The sequence below is a fragment of the Dipodomys spectabilis genome, unplaced genomic scaffold (genome assembly GCF_019054845.1).
Source record: "Dipodomys spectabilis isolate Male_0828 unplaced genomic scaffold, ASM1905484v1 ptg000095l, whole genome shotgun sequence".
Classification (NCBI taxonomy): domain Eukaryota; kingdom Metazoa; phylum Chordata; class Mammalia; order Rodentia; family Heteromyidae; genus Dipodomys; species Dipodomys spectabilis.
Genome location: NW_024870772.1, coordinates 47,302,996 through 47,326,294, shown reverse-complemented (window position 1 = coordinate 47,326,294; position 23,299 = coordinate 47,302,996). Strand labels below are relative to the sequence as shown.

General features: G+C 47.1%; 2 protein-coding genes across 4 annotated transcripts; both read left to right on the top strand.

Annotated features, from left to right (window-relative positions):
- The first annotated feature begins 1,402 nt into the window (after positions 1-1,402).
- On the top strand, positions 1,403-14,143 carry Slc33a1 (solute carrier family 33 member 1). Of its 3 annotated transcripts, XM_042685477.1 has the most exons (7): positions 1,406-2,580; positions 6,555-6,745; positions 8,840-9,024; positions 9,629-9,746; positions 11,325-11,540; positions 12,144-12,340; positions 13,864-14,143. In XM_042685477.1, the coding sequence occupies exons 1-6, from the start codon at positions 1,806-1,808 to the stop codon at positions 12,309-12,311; spliced, it is 1,653 nt and encodes a 550-aa protein (XP_042541411.1). In that variant the 5' UTR covers positions 1,406-1,805; the 3' UTR covers positions 12,312-12,340; positions 13,864-14,143. The 3 variants fall into 3 exon arrangements, with proteins under 3 accessions (XP_042541412.1, XP_042541411.1, XP_042541410.1); XM_042685476.1 differs by lacking the exon at positions 13,864-14,143 and having other exon boundaries at positions 1,407-2,580; positions 12,144-12,895; XM_042685478.1 differs by lacking the exons at positions 6,555-6,745; positions 9,629-9,746; positions 13,864-14,143 and having other exon boundaries at positions 1,403-2,580; positions 12,144-12,895.
- Positions 14,144-15,836: 1,693 nt separating this feature from the next.
- CUNH3orf33 (chromosome unknown C3orf33 homolog) lies at positions 15,837-22,444 on the top strand. Its single transcript, XM_042685581.1, has 5 exons — positions 15,837-16,014; positions 17,864-17,923; positions 18,582-18,726; positions 20,845-21,005; positions 21,622-22,444. Exons 1-5 carry the CDS (start codon positions 15,901-15,903, stop codon positions 22,015-22,017), a joined length of 876 nt encoding a protein of 291 aa, XP_042541515.1. The 5' UTR covers positions 15,837-15,900; the 3' UTR covers positions 22,018-22,444.
- Positions 22,445-23,299: the final 855 nt, after the last annotated feature.

Sequence of the window (23,299 nt, the reverse complement as noted above, 5' to 3'; positions counted from 1 at the left end):
AGTAACTGAGGTCCCAAATCTAAGTTGAGAAGTTACTTGGGGCAAGTAGCCAGTAACTCAAATTTGTAATCCTATCTATTCAGGAGGCTGAGACCTGAAGATCGAAGTTCAAAGCCAGCCTGGCAGGAAAGTCCTTGAGACTCTTACCTACAACTAACCACCAAAAAGCTGGGGGTGGAGGAATGGCTCAATTGGTAGAGCACCAACCTTGAGCTAAAAAGTAAGAGACAGTGTCCAGGCTCTAAATTCAAGCCCCCAGGCCCAGGGGGAGAAAATAAAAGTTACTCTGAAAGGCTTCCCCTTAACAAAGTGCAAAATAAATGTTAGAACTCAGCCACATCTACTGTGTTCACGATGTCAGGATCTAGTCCAGATATGAAGACGCCAAATGAGATAACACTGCCAAACTCACCTTATTCTAAACAATCTATGAGCATAGCGAAGTGATTTGATGTTCTTACCCACACTTTACAAAAGGAAATTAGGACCAGTGAAATAATGTAGTTAACTGAAGTGCTCACAGACTATTCTCCCAGCTAGCTTCAAACTGTAATGCTCAGATCTCAACGTCCCTAAGTAGCTAGGATTACGGGTATGCACTAGAGGCACCTGGTGGGTAGATTGTAAAGCAGAAAATTGTCCTCCTTCATTGCTAAGTGTTAAACGTGGGGCCTTCTGCCATCCTAATCATTTTCAGTTAATATTGTTAAATATACCCAATTACTCTATAACCGACTAGTAACAACTAAAGTTGTAATTTTTCTTTTTGCAAAATCAAATCTCCAACTCCCCCTCACCTAGTTCCTGGTGGCAACCTATTTCCTTTTTCGGTGAGGTGTGTGTGTGTGTGTGTGTGTGTGTGTGCCGGTCCTGGGGTTTGAACTCAAGGTCCAAGGCTTTAGCTCAAGAACGGCGCTGTACCACTTGGGCCACAGCTCCACTTGGGCATTCTGCTGATGAATTGGGGATGAGAGCCCAGCGCCATGATCCCCGGAGCTCAGCCTACGGAGTAGCTGGGACTGCAGGCCGAGTCCGCTAGGACCCGACAGCGCCGTCTACGGATCCAGCCAGCCCGGCGTGAGTTCGCCCGCCGCCCGCGCAGTCGCAGTTTGGCAGAGCGCGGACCCAATCCCCAAGGCCCACGCTGTCCAGGCTGGCGCATGCGCTCACGGAGCCCGAGCTCTCGCGGCCCCTGTCCAGCACGCTTGCGTAGGGTACGCCAGTGTGAATCCTCCCGGAGTTCCGCGCCTCCTGATTAAGGGTTCCGGAGGAGCTTGACTCTGCCGCTCGGCCGCCGGAGCGCATCCTGATTGGCTTACCCTGAGACGGACCGCCGGAACGGGTCCTGATTGGCTAGCTCTGAAACGGGGCGAGGACTGATTTGAGGCTGGGACCACTTCCAGAGGCGCCAGACCGGAAGTGGCCGGCGCCGCCGGAGTACTGGGGAGAAAGGGTTCTCTGCCGCCCCAACACCGGCCGGGGCTCGCGGCGGGCGAGACGCCGGCCGTTCTGTCCCGCCGTACTCCAGGGCCCGTTTCCATCGCGACAACACGGCCCCCTCCCGCAGCCCCGAGCCCGGTGCGGCTGCCCGGGCGGCGCCTCCCGCCTCCCCGAAGCCCTCGTCGGGACCACCGGCCGGGGACCGGCCCCCTTCCCGGGCCCTCCTGGTTGCCTCGGGCCCCGCCTGGTCGCGGTCTTAGCCCCCGAGACCCTGGTCCAGCGCGGCTGCCTGGGACTCGGGACCTGCCGGATCCAAGACGCTCGTCCCCGGGCCACCCCCAGCGGGGCTCTGCGTCGTCCCTGACATGTCGCCCACCGTCTCTCACAAGGACAGCAGCCGGCAGCGGCGGCTGGGGACTCTGAACCACTGTCCGGAGGTGAAGAGCGGCCCCCTGCCGCCGGGCGGCTGGGACGACTGCCAGCTGGACGCCATGGGCGGAGAAGGGGACCGAGAAGCACTTTTGAGGGACGCTGGCCCCGGGGACTCGCCGAAGGGCCCTCGGAGTTACCGCGCCGAGCTGGGCAGCATCTTGCTGCTGCTGCTGCTCTACGTGCTGCAGGGCATCCCCCTGGGCCTGGCAGGGAGCGTCCCCCTCATCCTGCAGAGCAAGAACGTCAGCTACACGGACCAAGCCTTCTTCAGCTTCGTCTTCTGGCCCTTCAGTCTCAAGCTGCTCTGGGCGCCCTTGGTGGACGCCGTCTACTTGAAGAGCTTCGGCCGTCGCAAATCGTGGTTGGTCCCGACCCAGTACGTACTAGGACTCTTCATGATCTACCTGTCCACGCAGGTGGACCGTTTGCTGGGGAACACCGACGGCCGGCCCCCCGACGTTGTGGCGCTCACGGTGACATTCTTTCTGTTTGAGTTCCTGGCCGCCACACAGGACATCGCTGTTGACGGCTGGGCGTTAACGATGCTATCCCGGGAGAACGTGGGGTACGCTTCCACTTGTAATTCGGTGGGCCAGACCGCAGGCTACTTTCTGGGCAATGTTTTGTTTCTGGCTTTGGAATCCGCGGACTTTTGTAACAAATATTTACGGTTTCAGCCTCAGCCCCGGGGAATCGTTACTCTTGCAGGTAGTGTATGGAAACGTCATGCTGCTCGGTCATCTTAGGGTGAGGAATTGTCTTGACAGTATGTGAAGCACGTTATTTCAGGGACTGGGAATCTTAGGGGTGCGGGGGGTGGTGGCTCGAAGTATTTTTTGTGATTTTGGTTAAAAAAGACGTTAACCAGAGTATCAGTAAAGCCAGCGAACTACATAAGAGCCGTCGTTATTGATCTGTCAGCAGACAGGAAGTGGCAGAATAACCAAACTGCACCTGAGATTCACTGGCACTTGCGGAATACACAGATGTACATTGGGACAGGGGAAAAAAAAGTCTAGCACATGTGGCTCAGCTTTTCCCTGGTGTGTTGGTTGGATTGATTACTCGCTTCCTGCTGTCCTTCCCTTTCTCATCCCTGAGTGCTGTGTCCTCATTTCGTCATTTGCTGGGGAAGCAGGCCATTTCATTCAAACTGAATTAGAGTTGGTTCTAAAGGCCACCTGAATAAGGCAGTCTTGAGGACATGGGACGGGGAAATGGACTTTCATGGGAACGGAAAGTGTCCAGCCATTGGCTGCCTTAGAGCGAGTAAGAATTCTCATTTTAGATAGCATTTGACTTATGAGTGTTTTATTATGACTAACTTGCTCTTTTGTATATCTGTTTGACGGTAGAATTTGAACTTTATTCTTCAGGACAGTCTTTGACAGCTTTTTTAAATTTAACTTTTTGTGTCTGTAGACAGTGGACTTCTGTTGTTGGCTCAAACATTTTAGTTAAAGAGTTCTTAGGCTTGGCAGTGTAGTTTAGTGGCAGAGTACTTGCCTAACATATAGCAGGCACCAGCATTGGGGATTTATAAAAATAAAAAACAGGTTAGAGACTTTCTGTTTTCTATTTTCCTTCTAATTACACATACCATCTTGATGAGTAAAAGTTTGCATGGGATTGAACCAGCATTCTTATATGTGAGGCAAATGCTTATTGGAGATTGAATTTAAGTCCCAAATCCTGACCAGTGGTTGTCAGGGATTTTAAGCAGAAAGAACCATGCACTCTCAATCAGGAAAAAGAAAGGAGAGGAGGAAAATCTGAATATTAGAAGGACACATAACTTTTAAAAATTTAAATGTGCTCTAGGGTTATCATTGTTTTGAGTATTGCCAATAAGTAGAGACGGAGTATACTGAGAAGGAAGTACTTGACATCCAGAAGGCAGAAATTTTGCATAAGAGAATAGGATGAGAGCTGAAGCCCTTAGAGCAAAGCCTCAATTACATGGAGGTTGGCTCTTTCAAACTTGCAGGACAGTCCTGAACTCAGAAATAGGCCTATTCTATTCTCAAGAGTCTTCTCTAAACTATTTTCCTCTAGAAAAGAGACCTTTTAAGGTACAAGAAATGATAGACCCAAAAGAACAAAAAAGTTTGAACATAAAGTTTTATTACTTGAAAAGATAATTTAATTCAGTTTCTTCGGGTTTTTTTGCAATGAGGAACTGAGGTCAAGTGACAGGTAGAGATAGACTTGTAGTTGAGGCATTTCTGATTCCTGATCTAAATTCATACATTTGGTAGGAAATTAGGAAAAACTTCAGGAAAGCCCTTGAAATCTGGATATAAGGCTTTATTTTTTCCTTCCTTTATTTTTTCTTTATTTTATTCTTTATTTTTTCCTTCCTTTATTTTTTTTCTCTCCCTCTCTCCCCCATCTGTCTTTCTTCCTTTCTTTATTTTTTCCTTTCTTTCCAGAGAAAAAATATTATGACACCTGATGTCTGAAAAACTCCAGCCTACTCCAAGAGTGTTTTATTTCCAGAATTGGCAGTCTAAAGTTTTCTTGTTTTAATTTTTTAAGTGCTGAATGCTTATTTGGCAACAGGGTTGTAAGTGTTATAATTAAGTTAAACTTGGAAATTTTCTCTCCCCAAGAATCTCATCATAGTTTATCATGTAGATTTCTTTTTTTTGGGGGGGGGGGCCAGTTGTGGGGCCTGAACTCTGGGCCTGGGCACTGTCCCTCAGCTCTTCAGCTCAAGGCTAGCGCTCTACCACTTGAGCCACAGGGCCACTTCCGGCTTTTTTCTTTTTGCTTATGTGGTGCTGAGGAATTGAACCTAGGGCCTCATGCATGCAAGGCAAGTGCTCTACCACTGAGCCACCTTCCCAGCCCTATGATGTAGATTTCTAAGTCACAATAATGAGCAGGTAGATGAGTAATGTGAATAGAAAGGAGCTTCTTTTCTAATGACTTATTTTCTTGTGTCAGGGATCCCAGGATTGCTAGATCTTAAATATACTCTGGTTGAGATGCTAATTCCCTTCTTGTTTATTTCCCTACTTTAAAAATGCTAGTTAGGGGCTCAAAAGGTGGTTCAGCAGTAAAATACTTGCCTCGCAAACATGAGGCCTGGAGTTGGATTCATCAGCACCACATAAACAGAAAAGGCCAGAAGTAGCGCTGTGGCTCAAGTGGTAGAGTTCTAGCCTTGAGCTGAAGAGCTGAGGGACAGCACCCAGGCCTAGAGTTCAAGCCCCACGACTGACCAAAAAAAAAAAAAAAAAAAGCTAGTTAGGTCTATATAAAATATGTCATTAGGCCGGAACTAGCCTGTGACTGGAAGCTGAGATCACTGATATAGAAGCAGTACAGTAGTAACTGTAAGGCTTAGAACAGCAGCTGAGATAGCAAGCAGCAGATGTGATCTTAGCACAGTTACGTGTGCTAGAACAGAAGAGAGAAGAGGAATGCATTAGACATTTACATTTATAGATCTTTTTTTAAAAATATTTTTCTGTCGGAATTGGGGCTTGGACTCAGCACCTCATGCTCTAGCTTAGCTTTTGCACTCAAAGCTGACCCTCTTCCACTTGAGCCACAGTTCCACTTCCAGCTTTGCTGGTTAATTAAAGACAAAAGAGTCTTTAGGACTTTTCTGCCCTGGTTGGCTTCAAATTGAATTTCAATCCTTGATCTCAGTCTTTTGAGATTACAGCTGTGAATCACCAGCACCCAGCTGGTTGGAGGGCTGAGGAGGGAAGGAGAAGAGGACAGGAGGAAGAAAGGAGTGAAGAGGAGAGGGAGAAGGAAATCAGAAAGGAGAAGAGGGGTGTGGAATGAAGGAGAGCAGAGGAAGGAAAGAGGAGTGGAGAGGAGGGGGAGAAGGAAATGAGGAGGATGTGGAATGGAGGAGAGCAGGAGGGAAGGGAAAGAAAGGAAGAAAAAGGTGGCATAGCCAAATTGTGTTATTTTACAGCTGCAGAAGCTGAGAGGAGGTCTTCAGTACTTCGTGGCAGCTAGTTAACGTGGTTTTCAGCAAGATTAACAAGGCTCGGGTTTTGCATCAGGCATCAGGTCACACATTTGCCATTTAGAATGTGACTGTAGGCAGTTTGATCTGGAGCGGGGTTAGGGAGAGCCTCATGTGGGGTTGTGGTAAAGGAGATAATATGTGTAAAACACTGGCATATGTGGCACATGGCATGCATGTTATTAGTGACTGTCAACACCAGGGCTCACTTGCTCACCGGTCAGCTTGTAATATAGGCCAGCTGTCTTTCACTATAACAGCCATCCCACACCTACAAGTACAAGGAAGTTACTTATCTGCTACTGTGTTAAAAGAGGTATTACTCGAGCAGATAAAAAAAGGTGTCTGAGTTGCTGAAGTAATGCCATGGTTGGGGAGTGTGAGGTGACTTCACTGGTAGATGCTGCATGCTTTGAAACTCAACCTCCCGCCGCCCCCCCCACACCTTTGTCTGAACTGGTATGCTATGCTTTTGTTTCATTTAGCACGGTCATGCGCTACCTGTCTGTAACCTTCCTTTTCTTTGGTAAGTATCACTATTTTTTGAGTCAATATAGTAAACAGAGTGAGGACTGTTCGTCTGCTATGCCTCGAGCATAGGCACCTATGTCCCTTGGGAAAAGTTGTGTATTATTTAGTGTAATTATTCATTTCAAAAGTTAATTACAGACTTAAAAATTCTTAATTTCAGATTTTCTTTTTTTCTGGGGAACTGTATTTTTAATCACAACGACATTAGTTGCCCTTTTGAAAAAAGAAAACCGAGAAGTACCGGTAGTGAAAGAAGAGACACAAGGCATCACAGACACCTATAAGCTGCTTTTTGCAATCATAAGGATGCCAGCAGTCCTGGCATTTTGCCTTCTGATTCTAACCTCAAAGGTAAGAGCTTTGGAAGCACACTCCCCTTCCATGGCAGTTGCCAGCTTTATGGAGTTCTTTCTGTAGAACTCAGTCCTTAGCACAGCCCCTTCCTACACCATGAGGCTTCTGCAGTGAAGAGCAATATTTGTTTGTTGCATGTACTTAAAATTGTGATGATATCAAGTATAATTTTTTAAAAAGCTAAGTGACTTGGAATTTTGTAAAGAATCACGTCAGTTTAAAGAACTGGTAGTAAATATGAATTTTATTAACGTTATTAATGGTTGTGATAGAAATGAATACCTTGATAATTAATAGCTGTGTCTTGTTGAAATGATTACACCCTTAAGAATATTGGGATGGTAAAATTATCTATGGAAGTGTATGAGTGTTGAGACATGTATTTAAAAACCCATTTAATTGGGCTGGAAATGTGACTCAGTGGTATAGCAACTGCTTAGCAAGCATAGGCCAAGTTCAAAACCTAGCTACTGAGATCTGAAGTTCATGGTTCAAAGCTAGCCAGAAAAAAACATGAGATTCTTTTTTTTTTTTTTGGGTCCGGTCGTGGGGCCTGAACTCTGGGCCTGGGTGGTGTCCCTCAGCTCTTCAGCTCAAGGCTAGCGCTCTACCACTTGAGCCACAGTGCCACTTCCGGCTTTTTTCTTTTTGCTTATGTGGTGCTGAGGAATTGAACCCAGGGCCTCAGGCATATAAGGCGAGCGCTCTACCACTGAGCCACCTTCCCAGCCCAAAACATGAGATTCTTATTTCTAGTTATCCACAAAAAAAAAGTGGAACTGTGGGGCTGGGAAGTTGGCTCAGTGGTAGAGTGCTTGCCTTGCATGCATGAGGCCCTGGGTTCAATTCCCCAGCACCACATAAGCAGAAAAAAAAAAGCCAGAAGTGGCAGTGTGGCTCAAGTGGTAGAGCGCTAGCCTTGAGCTGAAGAGCTGAGGGACACTGCCCAGGCCCAGAGTTCAGGCCCCACGACCGGACCCAAAAAAAAAAAAAAAAAGTGGAACTATGGCTCAAATGCTAGAATGCTAGCCTTGAGCACAAAATCTCAGGGACAGAGCCTAAGATAGGGGGGAAAATGGTTATTATTTGTATGTATTATGTTTATATATTTCTATATATTATGTATAATTCGTTTTTAAAAATGATATACTTTCATACTGAAAATTTGTTGGCAAGGGAACCTCATAGATAGGCCTTTAGAGTCTTTTTTGGGGCAGAGAGTCTGAACTCTGGGCCTGGGCGCTTTCCCTCAGCTCTTCAGCTCAAGGCTAGCACTCTACCACTTGAGCCACAGTGCCACTTCTGGCTTTTTCCTTTTTGCTTATGTGGTGCTGAGGAATCGAACCCAGGGCCTCATGTATGCAAGGCAAGCGCTCTACCACTGAGCCACCTTCCCAGCCTCCTTTAGAGTCTTAATTGACAGCATTTAACTGTTTCCTTTATTCTTTTGAAATGTTTCAGAGCCATTGGTGTACATTGTGTACCCTTATCTATAAGTAACTTAAACTTGTAACCCAAAGAACAAGATTCTCTTTCACAAAACTAAGCTCATAAGAAACTAGGAAGTTTAAAACTGATCAAATTGCTTTGAGTGGTGGTAGAGCTTGAACTTCAGGCCTCCAGATTAACATTAGCTTTTTTTCTTTTTTACCTGAAGGCTGGCTCTATGACTTAAGCCACAGCTCCAGTTGCAGCTTTTTGGTGGTTAATTGGAAATGAAAGTCACACTTTCCTGCCTTAGCTGACTTCAAACCATGATCCTCAGATCTCAGCCTCCAGAGTAGCTAAGATTAGAGGTGTAAGTCACCAGTACCCAGCCTAAAGGCTTTTCTTTTAAACTTATGATACACAAGCTTGTAAGTGTTTATTTTATATAACACATTGGAAGTGAAAGCTTTTTTGAAGTGAAAGCTCAGTTGTTAGTTGAGCCGCTGGTAGTTGCTGTCGGGGTTAGGTGCTGTGGCTCTCACTGGTAATGTGCAGGCTGAGGCAGGACCCTCACTCTAGGACTTGGCTGCTCCCTCCCTGGACAGTGAGGCCGGGTTCCTAGTGTAGAGCACCAGTCCACATGCTTGCTTATTTCCGTTGCAGATTGGCTTTTCAGCCGCAGATGCAGTGACAGGACTGAAGCTGGTGGAAGAAGGTGTGCCCAAGGAGCACCTCGCCCTGTTGGCTGTGCCCATGGTTCCTCTGCAGATAGTGCTGCCTCTGATCATCAGCAGGTACACTGCCGGCCCCCAGCCGCTGAACGTGTTCTACAAAGCCATGCCCTACAGGTGAGTGCCAGAGGAAGCCTAGCGAAGCATTAGAAGAGGGAGAAACCAAACTGCAGGCCTGCAACAGATGGAGGTGTGGGGGAAGCCGAGGAAGAGCCTGGGGACCACCCACTGCCCCCAAGCATGCCAGCTGCCCGAGTTACAGGTGCTGGGTGGGGGACTTCAAGAGTGTAGGAAAGAACCCAGGGGCTGGCCATCTCTTCCGGAGGACCTAACACTAAGAAGAGTGGTTAGCAGCTGGGCGCCCGTGGCTCATGCCTATAATCCTAGCTACTCAGGAGGCTGAGGTCAAGGATCGCAGTTCAAAGCCAGTCCAGGCAGGAAAGCCCGTAAGACTCTTATCTCCAATAAACCACTAGAAAACCGAAAGTGGCTGAAGCAGTAGAGCGCTCGCCTTGAGCTGAAGAGCGCAGGAACAGCACCCAAGCCCAGAGTTCAAGCCCCACGACCGACCAAAAATAAAAGAGCAGTTAGCACGGGGGACAACCCCAGTGTCACCACTGGCTTAAGGAGAGCTTGTGCAGAGATGGTGTGGCTCTAATACCACCTGCGTGGTAGGCACTCGTGGTTCGCACATGGTTACTCCCGGTTCCTTTCCCCCTAGGTTATTACTCGGGCTGGAGTATGCCCTGCTGGTCTGGTGGACTCCCAGAGTAGAGCACCAGGGTGGGTTCCCGGTCTATTACTACGCTGTGGTGCTACTGAGCTATGCCCTACACCAGGTAAGCAGCCTTCCCGAGCTAAGACAGTACAGACATTTCCTACACTTCACTTAGAAAAACAGCATTTAAGATTTAAACATGAAGTTCACAATGAGGATAAAATTCAGTGGTGAATCTTGGTCTTGGGTCTTTTGACATTGAGTTTTAAATTTTTCATTCAACAAGAATTTGTTACATTTCACAATTATCTCCTGAACCAGTTAATTTTCCACGTATTTTTCTTTTTGGCACTATTGCAGTTTGAAATCAGAGCCTTGGGCTTTCTAGACAAGTACTGTACCACCTGAGCCAAAACCCAGCAGTTTTTGTTCTGTTTGGTTGTTTTTTTTGCTTTGGGTTTTTTTTTGCGGGGGTGGGGGTGGTTATTTTTTGTTTTTGTTATTTTTCAGACAGTCTTCCATTTCTGTCCAGGGCTGGCCTTGGACTATAGTACATCTACTTAAGCCTCCTGAGTAGCTGGAGGAGTAAATCACCATGCCAGCTTGTTAGTTGAGATAGGGTATCACTAACTTTTTGCTTGGGTGACCTTGAGGTGTGAGCTTCCTGACCTCTGTCTCACCTCCAGCTGGGATTGCAGGTATGAACCACCACGCAGACCCCAGCTGATTTTACTCTTGCTTAAGTAGTTATATCCATGGCTGTGGGATCTTTCTTCAGCCCCCATGATGTGTTCTTTCTGAAGAAGTTGAGAAATCACAAGAGCTACTGGATTAAAGGCCTCAGACTGTGACTTCAGTGTTACCCATTACAACTTAACATTTGTGGTATATGGGCTCCATCTGCGTCAGCCTCAGGTAGGCAGCTGTTCATTCTGGACCCTCAGACTGACACAAAGAGCTGCGTCCTTGGGTACAGTTGCTGCCATTTGTTAAGGCAGATTTCCTATGGAACCCAGACTACAGACTTTGGAAGTTATGGGCATACACTTCCTAAATGAACCAAAAAGTAGCTACCAGCTAATCTTAGTAGTTTGGGTTGTTTTATTTTTTCCTATACAATTGCTATACAATTAGAAGTATTAGTGCATCTCGACTGACCGTATGTTTATAGTCATTGTGCCCATACTCAGATATGTATCCACATGTGTGTTGATAGTCCAGGTTCACATGCTTAGGTAACACATGCCCATGCATGGAGATACAGGAATATTTGAGTTTCGGTAGCACCTGTCTATGGAGCAGGTTGATTGCTATAGACCAAATGTTACTCCTTTAGCTTTAGATTTCAGTAGGGAAGCTCTCAGAGTGAACTAGAGAAATTGCACCAATCAGGTGCTCATGGAGAAAAGGTACAAGGTCAGGAACAGAGAAATGGGGTAGCCAGGACTCAGCTTCCTCCTCCAGCAAGTTCTGAGGAAACATCTGGGCTGTCAGGACGCATGCGCCCCTGGGGGGCCCTGGAGAAGTCCTGTCCGCTGTGCTGTTAGTGAGGAGCCTTTGGTGGCGCATGAGTTCACATCTCTGCATCCCATTTGGCCTTGTAGCTCCTCTCTAGGAACCTCTGAGAGAAGTTCAGAGGAGCACCACCTCAAACAGGGTTTCTGTAGCACCCTGCTAAAGGTTTTTATTTTTCCCATAGGTTACATTGTACAGCATGTATGTTTCCATAATGGCTTTCAATGCCAAGGTTAGCGATCCACTGATTGGAGGAACCTACATGACCCTTCTGAATACCGTGTCCAATCTAGGCGGGAACTGGCCTTCCACGGTGGCTCTGTGGCTGGTGGATCCCCTCACGGTGAAAGAGTGTGTGGGAGCATCCAGCCAGAACTGCCGGACACCTGATGCTGTCGAGGTGAGTATGCTGCAGAATCAGCTGACGTTGGGCTCATGGTAGGATGCTCGTCTTCCCATTGCCTCTGAGAACAGTCTTGTGAAAAGTCACATGTGCCTGTAGTTTCTATATAGAAATGTACAACTTGTCCCTGTGACTACAGGGACCTCTCAGCAGAGGAGCCCTCCCCTCCTCAGGGATCACTGTGGGGCAGTGCGTTTATAGAGATACAGTAAGTTCAGAGAATCTAGGAAAAGAGAACATTCCATCAGTTTCCTAGTAATTGCACTGAAACTGAGTGGTAAGTATGGTTTGTCCATAAATTATTTCAGATTAACATTAGTCTTCTAGAACAGTCATTGGCAACTTCCTCACATTTCAGAGCAGAAAAGACTGCGTTTTGAAAATAAGTACTGTTTATGGCAAGAACTCAAAATTATTTTAGATCTGTAGCACTAAGACACATTAGCATAGTTTGCCATTTAAAGGGAGTAAAATATTGAGATGTTTTTAACAAATGTCTCATGATAAATCTCTTAAATTGCATAAATCTTTTAAAGTAGAGTAATTGCTGGATACTTTTATTTTGAAATGGGATTATTCATTATAATTTTATTTTTATAGCTTTGCAGAAAACTCGGTGGCTCGTGTGTTACAGCACTGGATGGTTATTATGTGGAATCCATTATCTGTGTTTTTATTGGATTTGGTTGGTGGTACTTTCTTGGTCCAAAATTTAAAAAGTTACAGGATGAGGAGCCATCTTCCTGGAAGTGCAAAAGGAACAATTAATGCGCCACAACAAGCAGACATGCCAGAAGGTAACTAGGCTTAGTTTTGTTCAGAGAGCTGTGATAATCAGTGCATAAGACTATAAAATATTATTTTAAACAAGGAAATTATATAAAATGCCAAATGGTTGAAAAGTAGAGATGTCTTTATGTTTTATCATACTTTTTCCTTGCCTTGTTAATGTATTTAAAATTTCCTGAAGGCCAGGAAATGGGCTCTGTCATGACTTTCTTGTACTGAGGCATACTCTCAGTGGCAGCCCAGCGCTGACCTGCAGCCAAGTGTTGGTGTTGGTTCCTGTTGTTGAGCTGTATTTTAAATTTGGGTACAGTATACTAAATGCAAGGCAGCTCGCTCGATACTCGGAACTGACTATAACTGGTTGAGCCTCGCTGGAAGTTAATATCCTATTTGAATTGTTAGCCAGTTAGATTTATGTGAAATTTGATAGGAAGAGAATGTAGACCCCAGAAGCATAACTTAGGTGTTTTTTTTGTGACCATGACCATATTGTACAAAGGTGTTTAAAAAAAAAGGAAGAAAATGCTATTTTAAGTGTACTTTCTGCTTTTGTAATCATTAAAAATTTATAAGACTTATTCAAACTATTTTTTATAAAATGAAAACTATGATTTTTTTTAATTTATTGATTTCCGCAGCCCTTCCACCCTTTTCTAGATAGTTTGATTCCTTGTTAACTTTGACTCTGTGATGGTGACAGGTTTTTGTTATAAGTACGACAGAGCAGACAGCTAGCTAATGGGAGGATCAGATTTAGTGTTGTACTTATTTATGTTCATGGCATTTTGAAAATAAAATATTCTTCAAACACTTGTTTTAATTACTATGAAAAAAACAGTAAACTTTCCAACAGAATGTAATTTAAATGAGTAATAACACTTTTGGAAAGTAACATTTTAACAGTGAAATGAACATTTCTGTGCCTTTGACAAATTAAGTCATGTGGCGGGGGAGTTTTTTAATGAAGCACTTTACTGGTGAAAAGATCTCGTAATTGCTTTATGCCAAATCAGCTATTACTTGTCCTTTTGTTGAAGCTCAGCCTTCTGTTTTTTACATAAACTCATTCCAGTGGAATATTGCCATTCCAAGAGAATTAAACTTTGAGCCCATTAACAAATTCACACAGGGTGGTAAGGTTCTCAGAATATTTTGTATCAGGTGTTACTCTTTTAAAATTGTCTAAGTCCTCCCAAATTAGGAACAAAGAGATGAAGGTATGAGTCTTAGTATTTATCTTCAAGCACACACTTCTTATTTCAGGAGGCTGAGATAAGAGGATCATGGTTCAAAGCCAGCCTAGACAAGAAAGTCCTAGAGACTTATCTCCAATTAGCCACCAGAAAACCAGTAGTGCTGTGGCTCAAGGGATAGAGTGCTTGGCTTTGAGCAAAAAAGCTCAGGGATAGAGCACAGGCCCTGAGTTCAAGCCTCACAATTGATTTTAAAAAACAACAACAATAATAATAGTAATGATAATTTTATGTTCGTATGAAAAACCTTACTGACTCCTGTGAATTTTATAATATAGGTTGGATTTAGAGCGGGGGTTTTTGTAAGTGATGGAGGATAACTGGGTGGGAGAAAATGGCCGAAGGCTGACAGCCAGCACCTGAAGAAGAGTGGGCGTGGCGCTGCACTAGCTCTGCTGTGGAAAGCCGTGACTGGTATCCGGGTCAATCAAGGAGAGGCCAGGAGGTTGCACTGGACCAGACTACAGTACTTTGCCATGGGGCAATCCATGATCATGTATTGTAATCCAGATGTTTACTTGAATAAAGAAAAAAGCCCACTGGACTCAGATGTGTGAAATGTTGTGTTTTGTGTGTTTTTTTTTTTTTTTTTGCCAGTCCTGAGGCTTAAACTCAGGGCCTGGGCACTGTCCCTGAGCTTCTTTTGCCAAGGCTAACACTGTCACTTGAGCCACAACGCCACTTCTGGCTTTATCTATGGTACTGAGGACTCGAACCTAGGGCTTCAATTGCAAGCTAGACAAGCACTCTACCACTATGCCACATTCCTAGCTCTGAAGTATATTTTCATTTTTAACTCTTGGATTAAGAAGCTCGGGTTTCAATAACATTTTATTTCACCTAATGGCTCACACCAGTAATTCTACCTACTCAGGAAGCTGAGATCTAAGAGTCCTGATTCAAAGCCAGCAATGTCAGGAAAAGTCCACAAGACTTATTTCTAATTAGCCACCAAAAAGTACAAAGTGGAGCTGTGGCTCAAATGGTAGAGCACCAACTAGCCCTGATTGAAAAAAAAAAGCTCAGGGCAGCATCCTGGCCTTATCAAGCCCCATACCAGCACACAGAAAAGATAAATAGCCCAAGCACCAATGGCTCGCACCTGTCACCTTAGCTACTCAGGAACCTGGGATTTGAGGATTGCTTAAAGCCAGCCCAGTTTGGAAAGTTTGGGAGACTCATCTCCAATAAACTACTCAGAAATGGCCAGAGGTGGTGTTATGGCTCAAGTGGTAGAGCTCTATTCTTGAGCAAAAGAAGCTGAGGAATAGAGCCCAGGCCCTGGATTCAAGCCACAGGACTGGTAATAAATAACCTTTTTCCCCCCACTAATATTCAAGATATACATATATATATATATATTCAAGAATAGAAGGATTATGTTCCAAGCCAGTCTGGGCAATAGTAAAACTCTTTGGAGAATTAAACAGCCTGGAAATATGGGCCAAGTGATAGAGTATCTGCCTAGTAAGTATAAGCGCTTTTAAGATCAAACCTCAGTACCACAGGAAAAATAATACCGATGGGGCTGTGGCTACCGTTCACAGACACTGCAGGAATTACCAGTTTGGGGTGCTGCTGCGTGGTAGAGTACTTGTCTACATATGGGGGGGGTGGATTTGCAAGAAAGCAAACTCGGTGTCAAACGTCATTGTCGAAATCTCTGAGCATGTTGTGCCCATGTGCAGGTTTGAGTTTTAAGTACTTAGTGCATGGTCACTTCTGCGGGGCTGAGGAGGCCTGGACGTGGCCTTGATAATAGGCACTGCTGCAATATTTTGAGCATAGGGGAAAGGTTTGGTTTCTATTAAACCTTGGTGGTTAGGCACTGGTTTTTTGTTTGTGTTTTCTTTGCCAGCCCCGGGCCTTGAACTCGGCCTGGGCGCTGTCCCTGAGCCTCTCAGCTCCAGGGGAGCGCTCCACCACTTGAGCCACTGCGCCACTTGCGGCTTTCCCGCGTATGCGGTGCTGAAGACTCGAACCCACGCTGGCCTCACGCTCGCCAGGCCGGCGCTCCACCACCGAGCCGCCTCCGGCCGGTTTCTGCACAGTTTGAAATGCTGGAGAGGGTCCGCGGGGCGCGCATACCCGGCGCGGGGACCCGCGGGGCGCGCACACCCGGGCCGAGCCTCCTGCGCGTCGGCTGGGCGTCCGGATTCCGCACGGCCGCCTGCAGTCCCGGCGCGCGCTTCCGCTTTGACCCGGCGCCACTTCCGGCTTTTCGCGGGCTAATTGGAGGGAAGTCTCCAGGACCTTCCTGCCCGGGGTGGCTTCGAACCCGGAGGCCCCGCGCTCTGAGCGGCGCGGAGGCCCACATGGCGGAGCAGCCCGCGGGCGCGGAGCCGCCAGCCTCGGGCGGGCGCGACGCGGCACCCAACTTAGTGTCGCGGGTCTCCCAGTGGGCAGACGACCACCTGCGCCTGGTCCGGGTACGCGGGGCGGCGCGAGGGGGGGGGGCGCGGGGCTGGGGAGGGCGGCGCGAGCTCGGGGGCGCGGGGTGTGTGTGTGGGGGGGGGAATCCAGAGGTGCAGTGGCAGCGGCGCAGGCCCCTCCCTCTCGGCCGTTGCCGCCCCGCCCCGTTTCCCAGGAGTCCGCTGGGCGGTGCGCGGGGCTCGGCCGGCCGTCCCCGCGGGTGCCACAGGCGCGTGCACACGGGCGCGCGCACAGGCACACGGACGTGCACGTGCATGTGGCAGTGGTTCTGTTTTCAGCCACTGGTAGGGAACGGGCGTACCCAGTTGCTGTGCCCGCGGAGGACCGGGGTGGTGCCAACGACAAGGAGCCAGGACAGGTCGCCCCAGCCTAGGAACCCTAGGAATGTGCCGCCGCGCAAACCCCAGGCACAATGCAGAAAGACATCTCGGGGGAGACTGAAGCTGCAGAAGTGGCCTAGAACTGCGGCCTGAGGGGATTTAACACGGGTGGGGCCTAAAGGAACGATCCAGAAAACACTGGAATGAGGGGGGCACCCACGTGTCCAAGAAGCCAGCTGAAGGAAGGTCCAGCTCTCTCTACAGCGTTGCCAGGAAGCTGGGTGAACTGGGTTTGCAAACACTCCGCAGCAAGCCCCGGGAGGTGAAGGGCAGCATGTCTGAGCTCACCTTTGTAGCCTGGCCTTACCTGGTGCCGGCTTCTTTAGCATTAGGCATGCTGTAGGTATGGTTGACAACTGGTATAGGTACATATGTGCACACACACACATACCTACACATACATAACAGGAACATGAATGAGGAGGAAGCCTTGCTTCTTCTAGTTCAGTAAGACTAGATATATACAATTAAAAACTGACCTGAAGGCTGCGGTATAGCTCAGGGGTAGCTTGCATGGCTTGGCTTCCATGAGGTCTTAGGTCTTCCCAGTAATCCCCCCAAATTATATCTATATTTGACCTCAGAACAACTGGAAGGAAGCCATATCCACATGGAGAAGACGCTACAAGCATACCTGGCACAGAACCCAGAACGTTAGATTTGTTTATCAGTCATGGGTCTTGAACTCTGGGCCTGGGCACTGTCCCTGAGCTCTTCAGCTCGAGGCTAGCACTCTACCACTTGAGCCACAGTGCTACTTCCAGTTTTCTGGTAGTTCATTGGATATAAGAGTCTGAGGGACTTTTCTTCCCAGGCAAGCTTTGAACCCTGATCCTCAGATCTCAGCCTCCTATATAGCTAGGATTACAGGCATAAGCCACCGGTGCCCGGCCCTTAGGTATATTTTCAACTACTTTTTTAATGCACCAAGTTTAATTTGTAATTCCTAAAGGAAAATATGTTTATTATTCTTTTGGGAGAGTTTCATTATTCTTAATTTTTTCCCTTATGTTCCTAAATGAAACAGCTTTGAGCAGCACCATGTTTTCTTCAGCCATTAATTCACTTATAGTTGCCAAGGTGCTGTATGTTTTAGGTCTTTCTACAAGACCCTTAAATTTCTATGATGGGTTCAGGTTATGCTAATTATTCTGGAGATTAGTACAGAAAGTACTGAGCCATCGTTACCTTCAAGGGACTCGGGTAAAGAGGTACAGTCATGTTCCCGTGCATGCCCAGTGCTTGGAAGAGATGCAATACTGCGAAGTTAAAAGACAGGAAGATGTAGGTGAGTGGAGAGTTGGCGTTTGGGGAAGCCACCGGCCCTCAGTCATGTGAGCAGTAGGCATGGTTTGCATTGTCAGATTTTGGGAGGGCAGTCTTATTTTCCCCCATCTTCTAATAGGTGTACTTACTATTGTGAATAATCATCAGTGAGAATTAATCATTGATTCTCTCTCCACAGAACATCAGCACTGGAATGGCCATTGCTGGAATAATATTATTTGTAAGAAGTGTGCGACTGGTGAGTTGAAAATGAAATGTAGTTGGGAGAGTTGGGGAGGACGGTGAAAGGGCCCCACTGGTTAAGGTGCGTCGGGTTCATACACTACCTCAGGGAACGGCACCTCCTTCGTACAACTGAAGGTAAAAATAAACCTTAAAAAAGGGAAATGAGATGTAAATCAGCTTAAGCTAATTTAATCTGTTTTTCCTCTCAAGCAGTGTGGTCATTTAGTTGTTCAGACTGTAAGTTTAAGAGAAATGGGCATCCTGGGGCTGGGAAGGTGGCTCAGTGGTAGAGCGCTTGCCTTGCATGCCTGAGGCCCTGGGTTCGATTCCTCAGCACCACATAAGCAAAAAAGAAAAAAAAAGCTGGAAGTGGCGCTGTGGCTCAAGTGGTAGAGCGCTAGCCTTGAGCTGAAGAGCTAAGGGACAGCGCCCAGGCCCAGAGTTCAGGCCCCACGACCAGATCCAAAAAAAAAAAAAAGAAATGGGCATCCTTTAAGATCTTGGCTAGGATTTAGATTGGGAGGACTGGCTCAAGTAGTCAAGCACCAGCTCAGCCAGGGTGAGGGCTGTGAAGCTGAGGCCTCCTTCAAGTGCTCGCATGCAGTCAGACCTCACGGACTTGTGACATGTCCCTGGTGTGAGGCGTAACCTCCACCTTTGTGAACCTGCAGACATCAAAGTTCACCAGCCCCATGGCCATACCTGTGGAGTTCATCCGGAAGCGCGTGAAGCTGCGGGGCCGGCTGCGGCGCCTAACGGAGCATGGCCTGGAGATTGAGCATGTCCCGGTCGCGGGGCCCCTGCTGCCCTGGAGAAGTGAGTACCCGGGAAGCCCGGGACCACATCTTGCCGTACTGCACCCCGCACCGGGCCGGGCAGCACCGCCCCCCACCACACCGCACCCCACACCAGGCCAGGCTGGGCCGCACTGCACCCCGCACCGGGCCGGGCCGGGCCGGACTGTACCCCGCACCCGGCCAGGGTGGACCACACTGCGCCGCACGCAAGCCAGGCCGGGAGGCAGGCGCAGGGACGCACTGGGCCCCAGCTCCCCTCCTCCCCTCCCTCCTTCACCTGGGCTCCACCCCATGTTTGCCCCAGGTGCTGGGGCAACCAGACAAGGCTCCCCTTGCCATAGAGCTTAGCCCTGCAAGAGACCATGAAAAAGTCCCACCCCGCCCAGCCCAGCCATGCGGGAGCAGAGCCCAGATGGGAGGCCACCCTCCCTTCGCGCATGCTCTTCTTCTCACCTTCCCTGTGGTGGAAGCCTGCAGTTCTCCCAGGATCTGGATGGATCTGGACACTGGGTATGGCCTCGGTCGCGGTTGGGCTCACACCCATGCCTTAGCCCTGCTGGGGTGTCCGTGCTTTTTGACACGTCCTGGGTTCCCAAGCAGAGCCATGCCCCTGCGCCCTGCCCAGCACCCTGGGGCAACCTGCACCCGCTGCCTCTCCTGCGGTGGCGTGTATCAGGTGAAGGCGCGCCCTGAACCTCCTGCTCACCGGAGGCTCTTCCTGTCCATCTTGGACTTCACGGTCCCTGGAAAAACTCTTACCATCCGGCAGAGATTTGGCGGAATTTACCAAATGAGTTAACTTAATTTTTGCTTATTTGTTTCTGTGTAGCACAGGCTGCACTGAGACGATGTAACCAGGTTGGCAGTTAGCCCCCAACCCCCTGCTCTGCCTCCTAAGTGCTCATGTAAAACTGACGGGCTACTGCACTTGTAGAATGAATATAACAGATGCAGTTGGATTAAAGTTTAAAACATTAGTTATGTAAAAGATTCATTTTCTCATCAGTCACTGGTGGCTCTGGATTACAGTGGTCTGTAATCCTAGCTATTCAGGAGGCTGAAATCCAAAAAATTGTAGCCTGAGCAGAAAAATCTGCAAAACGACATGATTAACCAGGAGAAAGATGGCTGGAGATATAGCTAAATTGGTAGAGCACCAGCCCAGCAAGCTTGAGATCCTAAATTCAAACCCCAGTATTGGCAACAACAACAAATTCATTTCTCAAAACCTTTAGATTTCAAGACGTTTCTTCCTGGGCTGGGAAGGTGGCTCAGTGATAGAGCACTTGCCTTGCATGAAGGAGGCCCTGGGTTCAATTCCTCAGCAACATATAAGAAAAAAGAAAAAAGCCGGAAGTGGCTCTGTGGCTCAAGTGGTAGAGCACTAGCCTTGAGCTGAGGGACAGACAGTGCCCAGGCCCAGAGTTCAGGCCCCATGACTGGACCCCTCCCCCCCCCCAAAAAAAGGACCTTTCTTCCATTTATTTCCATCTCATCTTCCTCACTACAGGTGCCAGTGAATCACTTGAACCCAGGAGTTTTGAGACCAGCCTGGTTAAAACACAGTGATCAAATTGGTCTATCCATCAGTCCTGTCATTAAATTCAGTTAGTCAAATTTTTATAAAGAGTTTGGGTAAAAGTTTCATATTGTATTGCCTTGAATATAAATTAATAAAATCCTATCTGCAAGTCAGTTCTGTAAAATAGCTTCCTAGGGACACCCTGTCTCAAAGATGTTGATGTAGATGAAGCTTGTTTAGGTAGGAAGAATTCCTCAGTAAGCTGCCCACAGCCTTCTCTAGTGGAAGCAGTGTCTAGCTCTGGGAGTAGCAGCCATATTTACTGATGTATATATCTGTAGAGTTCGGAGTACGTAGGTGGGATCCTGTTTGGGAGATTGTGAGGGATCATATATGGGTCCAGTCTCTTATGGAACATAATGAAATGGCACTGTTTTACATTGTATTGTTTTAAAAGAAAACGTGAATACAAAAGATGGGCCTACATGTAGAAATTTTGATTATAATAAGTACTGCACATTACGGTGTTTTCCTGGGGACTGGTCAGGGGCACGTGGCTTTGGCATCATTTGCTTTTGTGGCTGCTCCTAAGATGAACCCACTCTGTCTCCTCAGAGGAGGCCCCAGGCGTGCTGCTGGTCAAGCTGGCGGGAGTCCAGCTCACCGAAGACGGGAAAGCCTGGCTGCAGAGAGAGCTACAGCCTTCCCAGCACCTCTGGTTCCAGCTCCTGGGCAAAGAGAACTCAGCTCTTTTCTGCTACCTTCTAGTGAACAAGGTGAGCGGGTGGGGTGCTCTCTTTGGCCTAATTATACACGGATGGTCAGCACTTTGCATCTGGAATGGGACCCAGAGGGTTTGGTCTTTTAAAACTGTGGTAGCCCAGCACTGGTGGCTCAGGCTGTAATCCTAGCTACTCAGGAGGCTGAGATCTGAGGATCGCAGTTTGAAGCCAGCCTGGATAAGTAAGAGACTCTTAATTCCTATTAGCCACCAAAAAGCTACTAGTAGAGTTGCGGCTCATGAGACACAGGGGTGCTAACCTTGAGCAAAAAAGCTCAAGAACAGCACCCAAGTCCTGAGTTCAAGTCCCAGTACCAGTGCACGCACACACACATGCATGCACACACACACACACACACAAAATAGTTATAAAACTGAGAAAAATATGAGAAACCCTTTATAAGCTATGCACAGTAGCAAAATGACATATATATTTGCATATCTATATAGCTAGATCTGTGTCTAGATATGGATATATTGAAAGGATCCTTCTGTTAGAAATGTTTGGCTTTTCTTTTGGGGACTAATATTACTAAATCGTAAGTAAGACGATATGGTGGAGTATTTTGACACTAATTTGACATAATTGGGTTTTGTTATTCTTGTTCAAGGGTGGATTCTTTAATGTGAATCTGAATGAAGAAATTTTGAGAAGAGGGCTAGGCAAAGCTGTTGCTGTCAAGGGGCTGGACTATAATTCTAAAACCTACTGGAAAATTCACAGAAAGTTACTTAAAGCTGAACTAACTGCCTTGAAAAAAGGAGAAGGAATCTGGAAGGAAGAATATGAAAAAGAAACTTATTTGGCAAAATTCAGAGACTCCTGGAAAGAAATATGGAAAAAAGACAGTTCTTCAAAACCCACTGGATCTGATTTCAACTTGAAAACCCAAAGTTACTATGACAAATTTAGAAGCACTTACGATACATGGAAAGATAACGTGAATAATTTCTCCTTAGTACTGAAATTCAGGGAACTAAAAACTCGTCTGCGTAGAAAAGGTTGAGGCCTTCTGGGAAAAGCACAGCCTGTAAATATATGGACATTTGATTGAGCCAAAATGGGAATTTCACCAGATGATCATAAGGTTGTAACATCAAAATTAATTTAAACACCTTACAGTTCACATAAAATGCTTTTATGAAAAATGTTAGACTACGCACTGGATGAGGGAGCCGTGTATGTCTTGTAAATATGTCATTCTCCATCTTCAGTGGTGGGATTCAAACCTAGAGCCTCATGAATTCAAAGCAAGAGGTTTCCTGCGGGGCTACGTTTCAAGCCCTGCAGTTTTGATGTTGGAGGAAGAAAAGTTTAAGTATTGGCTGTTATGTTAGTTTTTTGGGTGGCCAGATTTATTTTTTAAGCAAATATTTGCTTTCATTTCCAGTTTTGTCTGTTTCATAATTCACAATAAAGGAACATATCCCTCATGTGTGAGTTCTGTCTTTTCTCCCAGCTGCTTTCCTCTGCTAGCAGAGTGCCCGAGGCTCCTGTGGCACTGCAGAGAGAGGTGTGGACAGGATCAGTGAGCAAGGAGAACCCATGACAGCAGCCTGAGGACGTGGCCCAGCCTCCCAAGCCACCGGAGCAGCACATGGTTCTTAGTCCTGCTGGGACCCAACCTTGGTGCCCCAAACTATAGCATGGAGTTCAGCTGAAAGGAAGAAAAAACACGAAGGTCTTCTCTGATCCTCTCCCCTTGCCTTTCCTGAAAGGAGATCAGAGGATGGATCTTCATCCCAGGAGACCCTGCCCCGACCACAGGATGGGAAGAAGGAGGGCGAGTGGTCACTGGTCTCCCCCCTTTCTTACCATACCACAGCCCACTAGTCATCCTTTCCCATGGCTGTCCCCAAAACAGTTCTGAGGCTTGGGGTTCCTGTTCATGAAGGGTCCCTGGCCTTATAGCAGGTATATTCCTAAATACCTCCGTCATACCTTATGCCAGGTATCAGCCTGGAATCTTGCAGTGGGTTAAGAGAAGACATTTAGTAGCTCAAGAACATCCTTTTTTGAGACAGGGCCTCACTATGTTGTCCTAGGCTGGTCCTGAATTCCTGGTGAAAGCCATCACCTGCCTCACTCTCCCAAGTATCTGGGAGATATCATCTATCTATCACTTCACCTGGCAAACACACTTAAAAATATATCAAATGAAGCCAGGTGCCAGTGGCTCATGCCTGTAATCCTAGCTACTCAGGAAGCTAAGATCTGAGGATTGCAGTTCAAAGCCAGTCCAGTCTGGAAAGTCCGTGAGACTAATCTCCAATAAACCACTCAGAAAA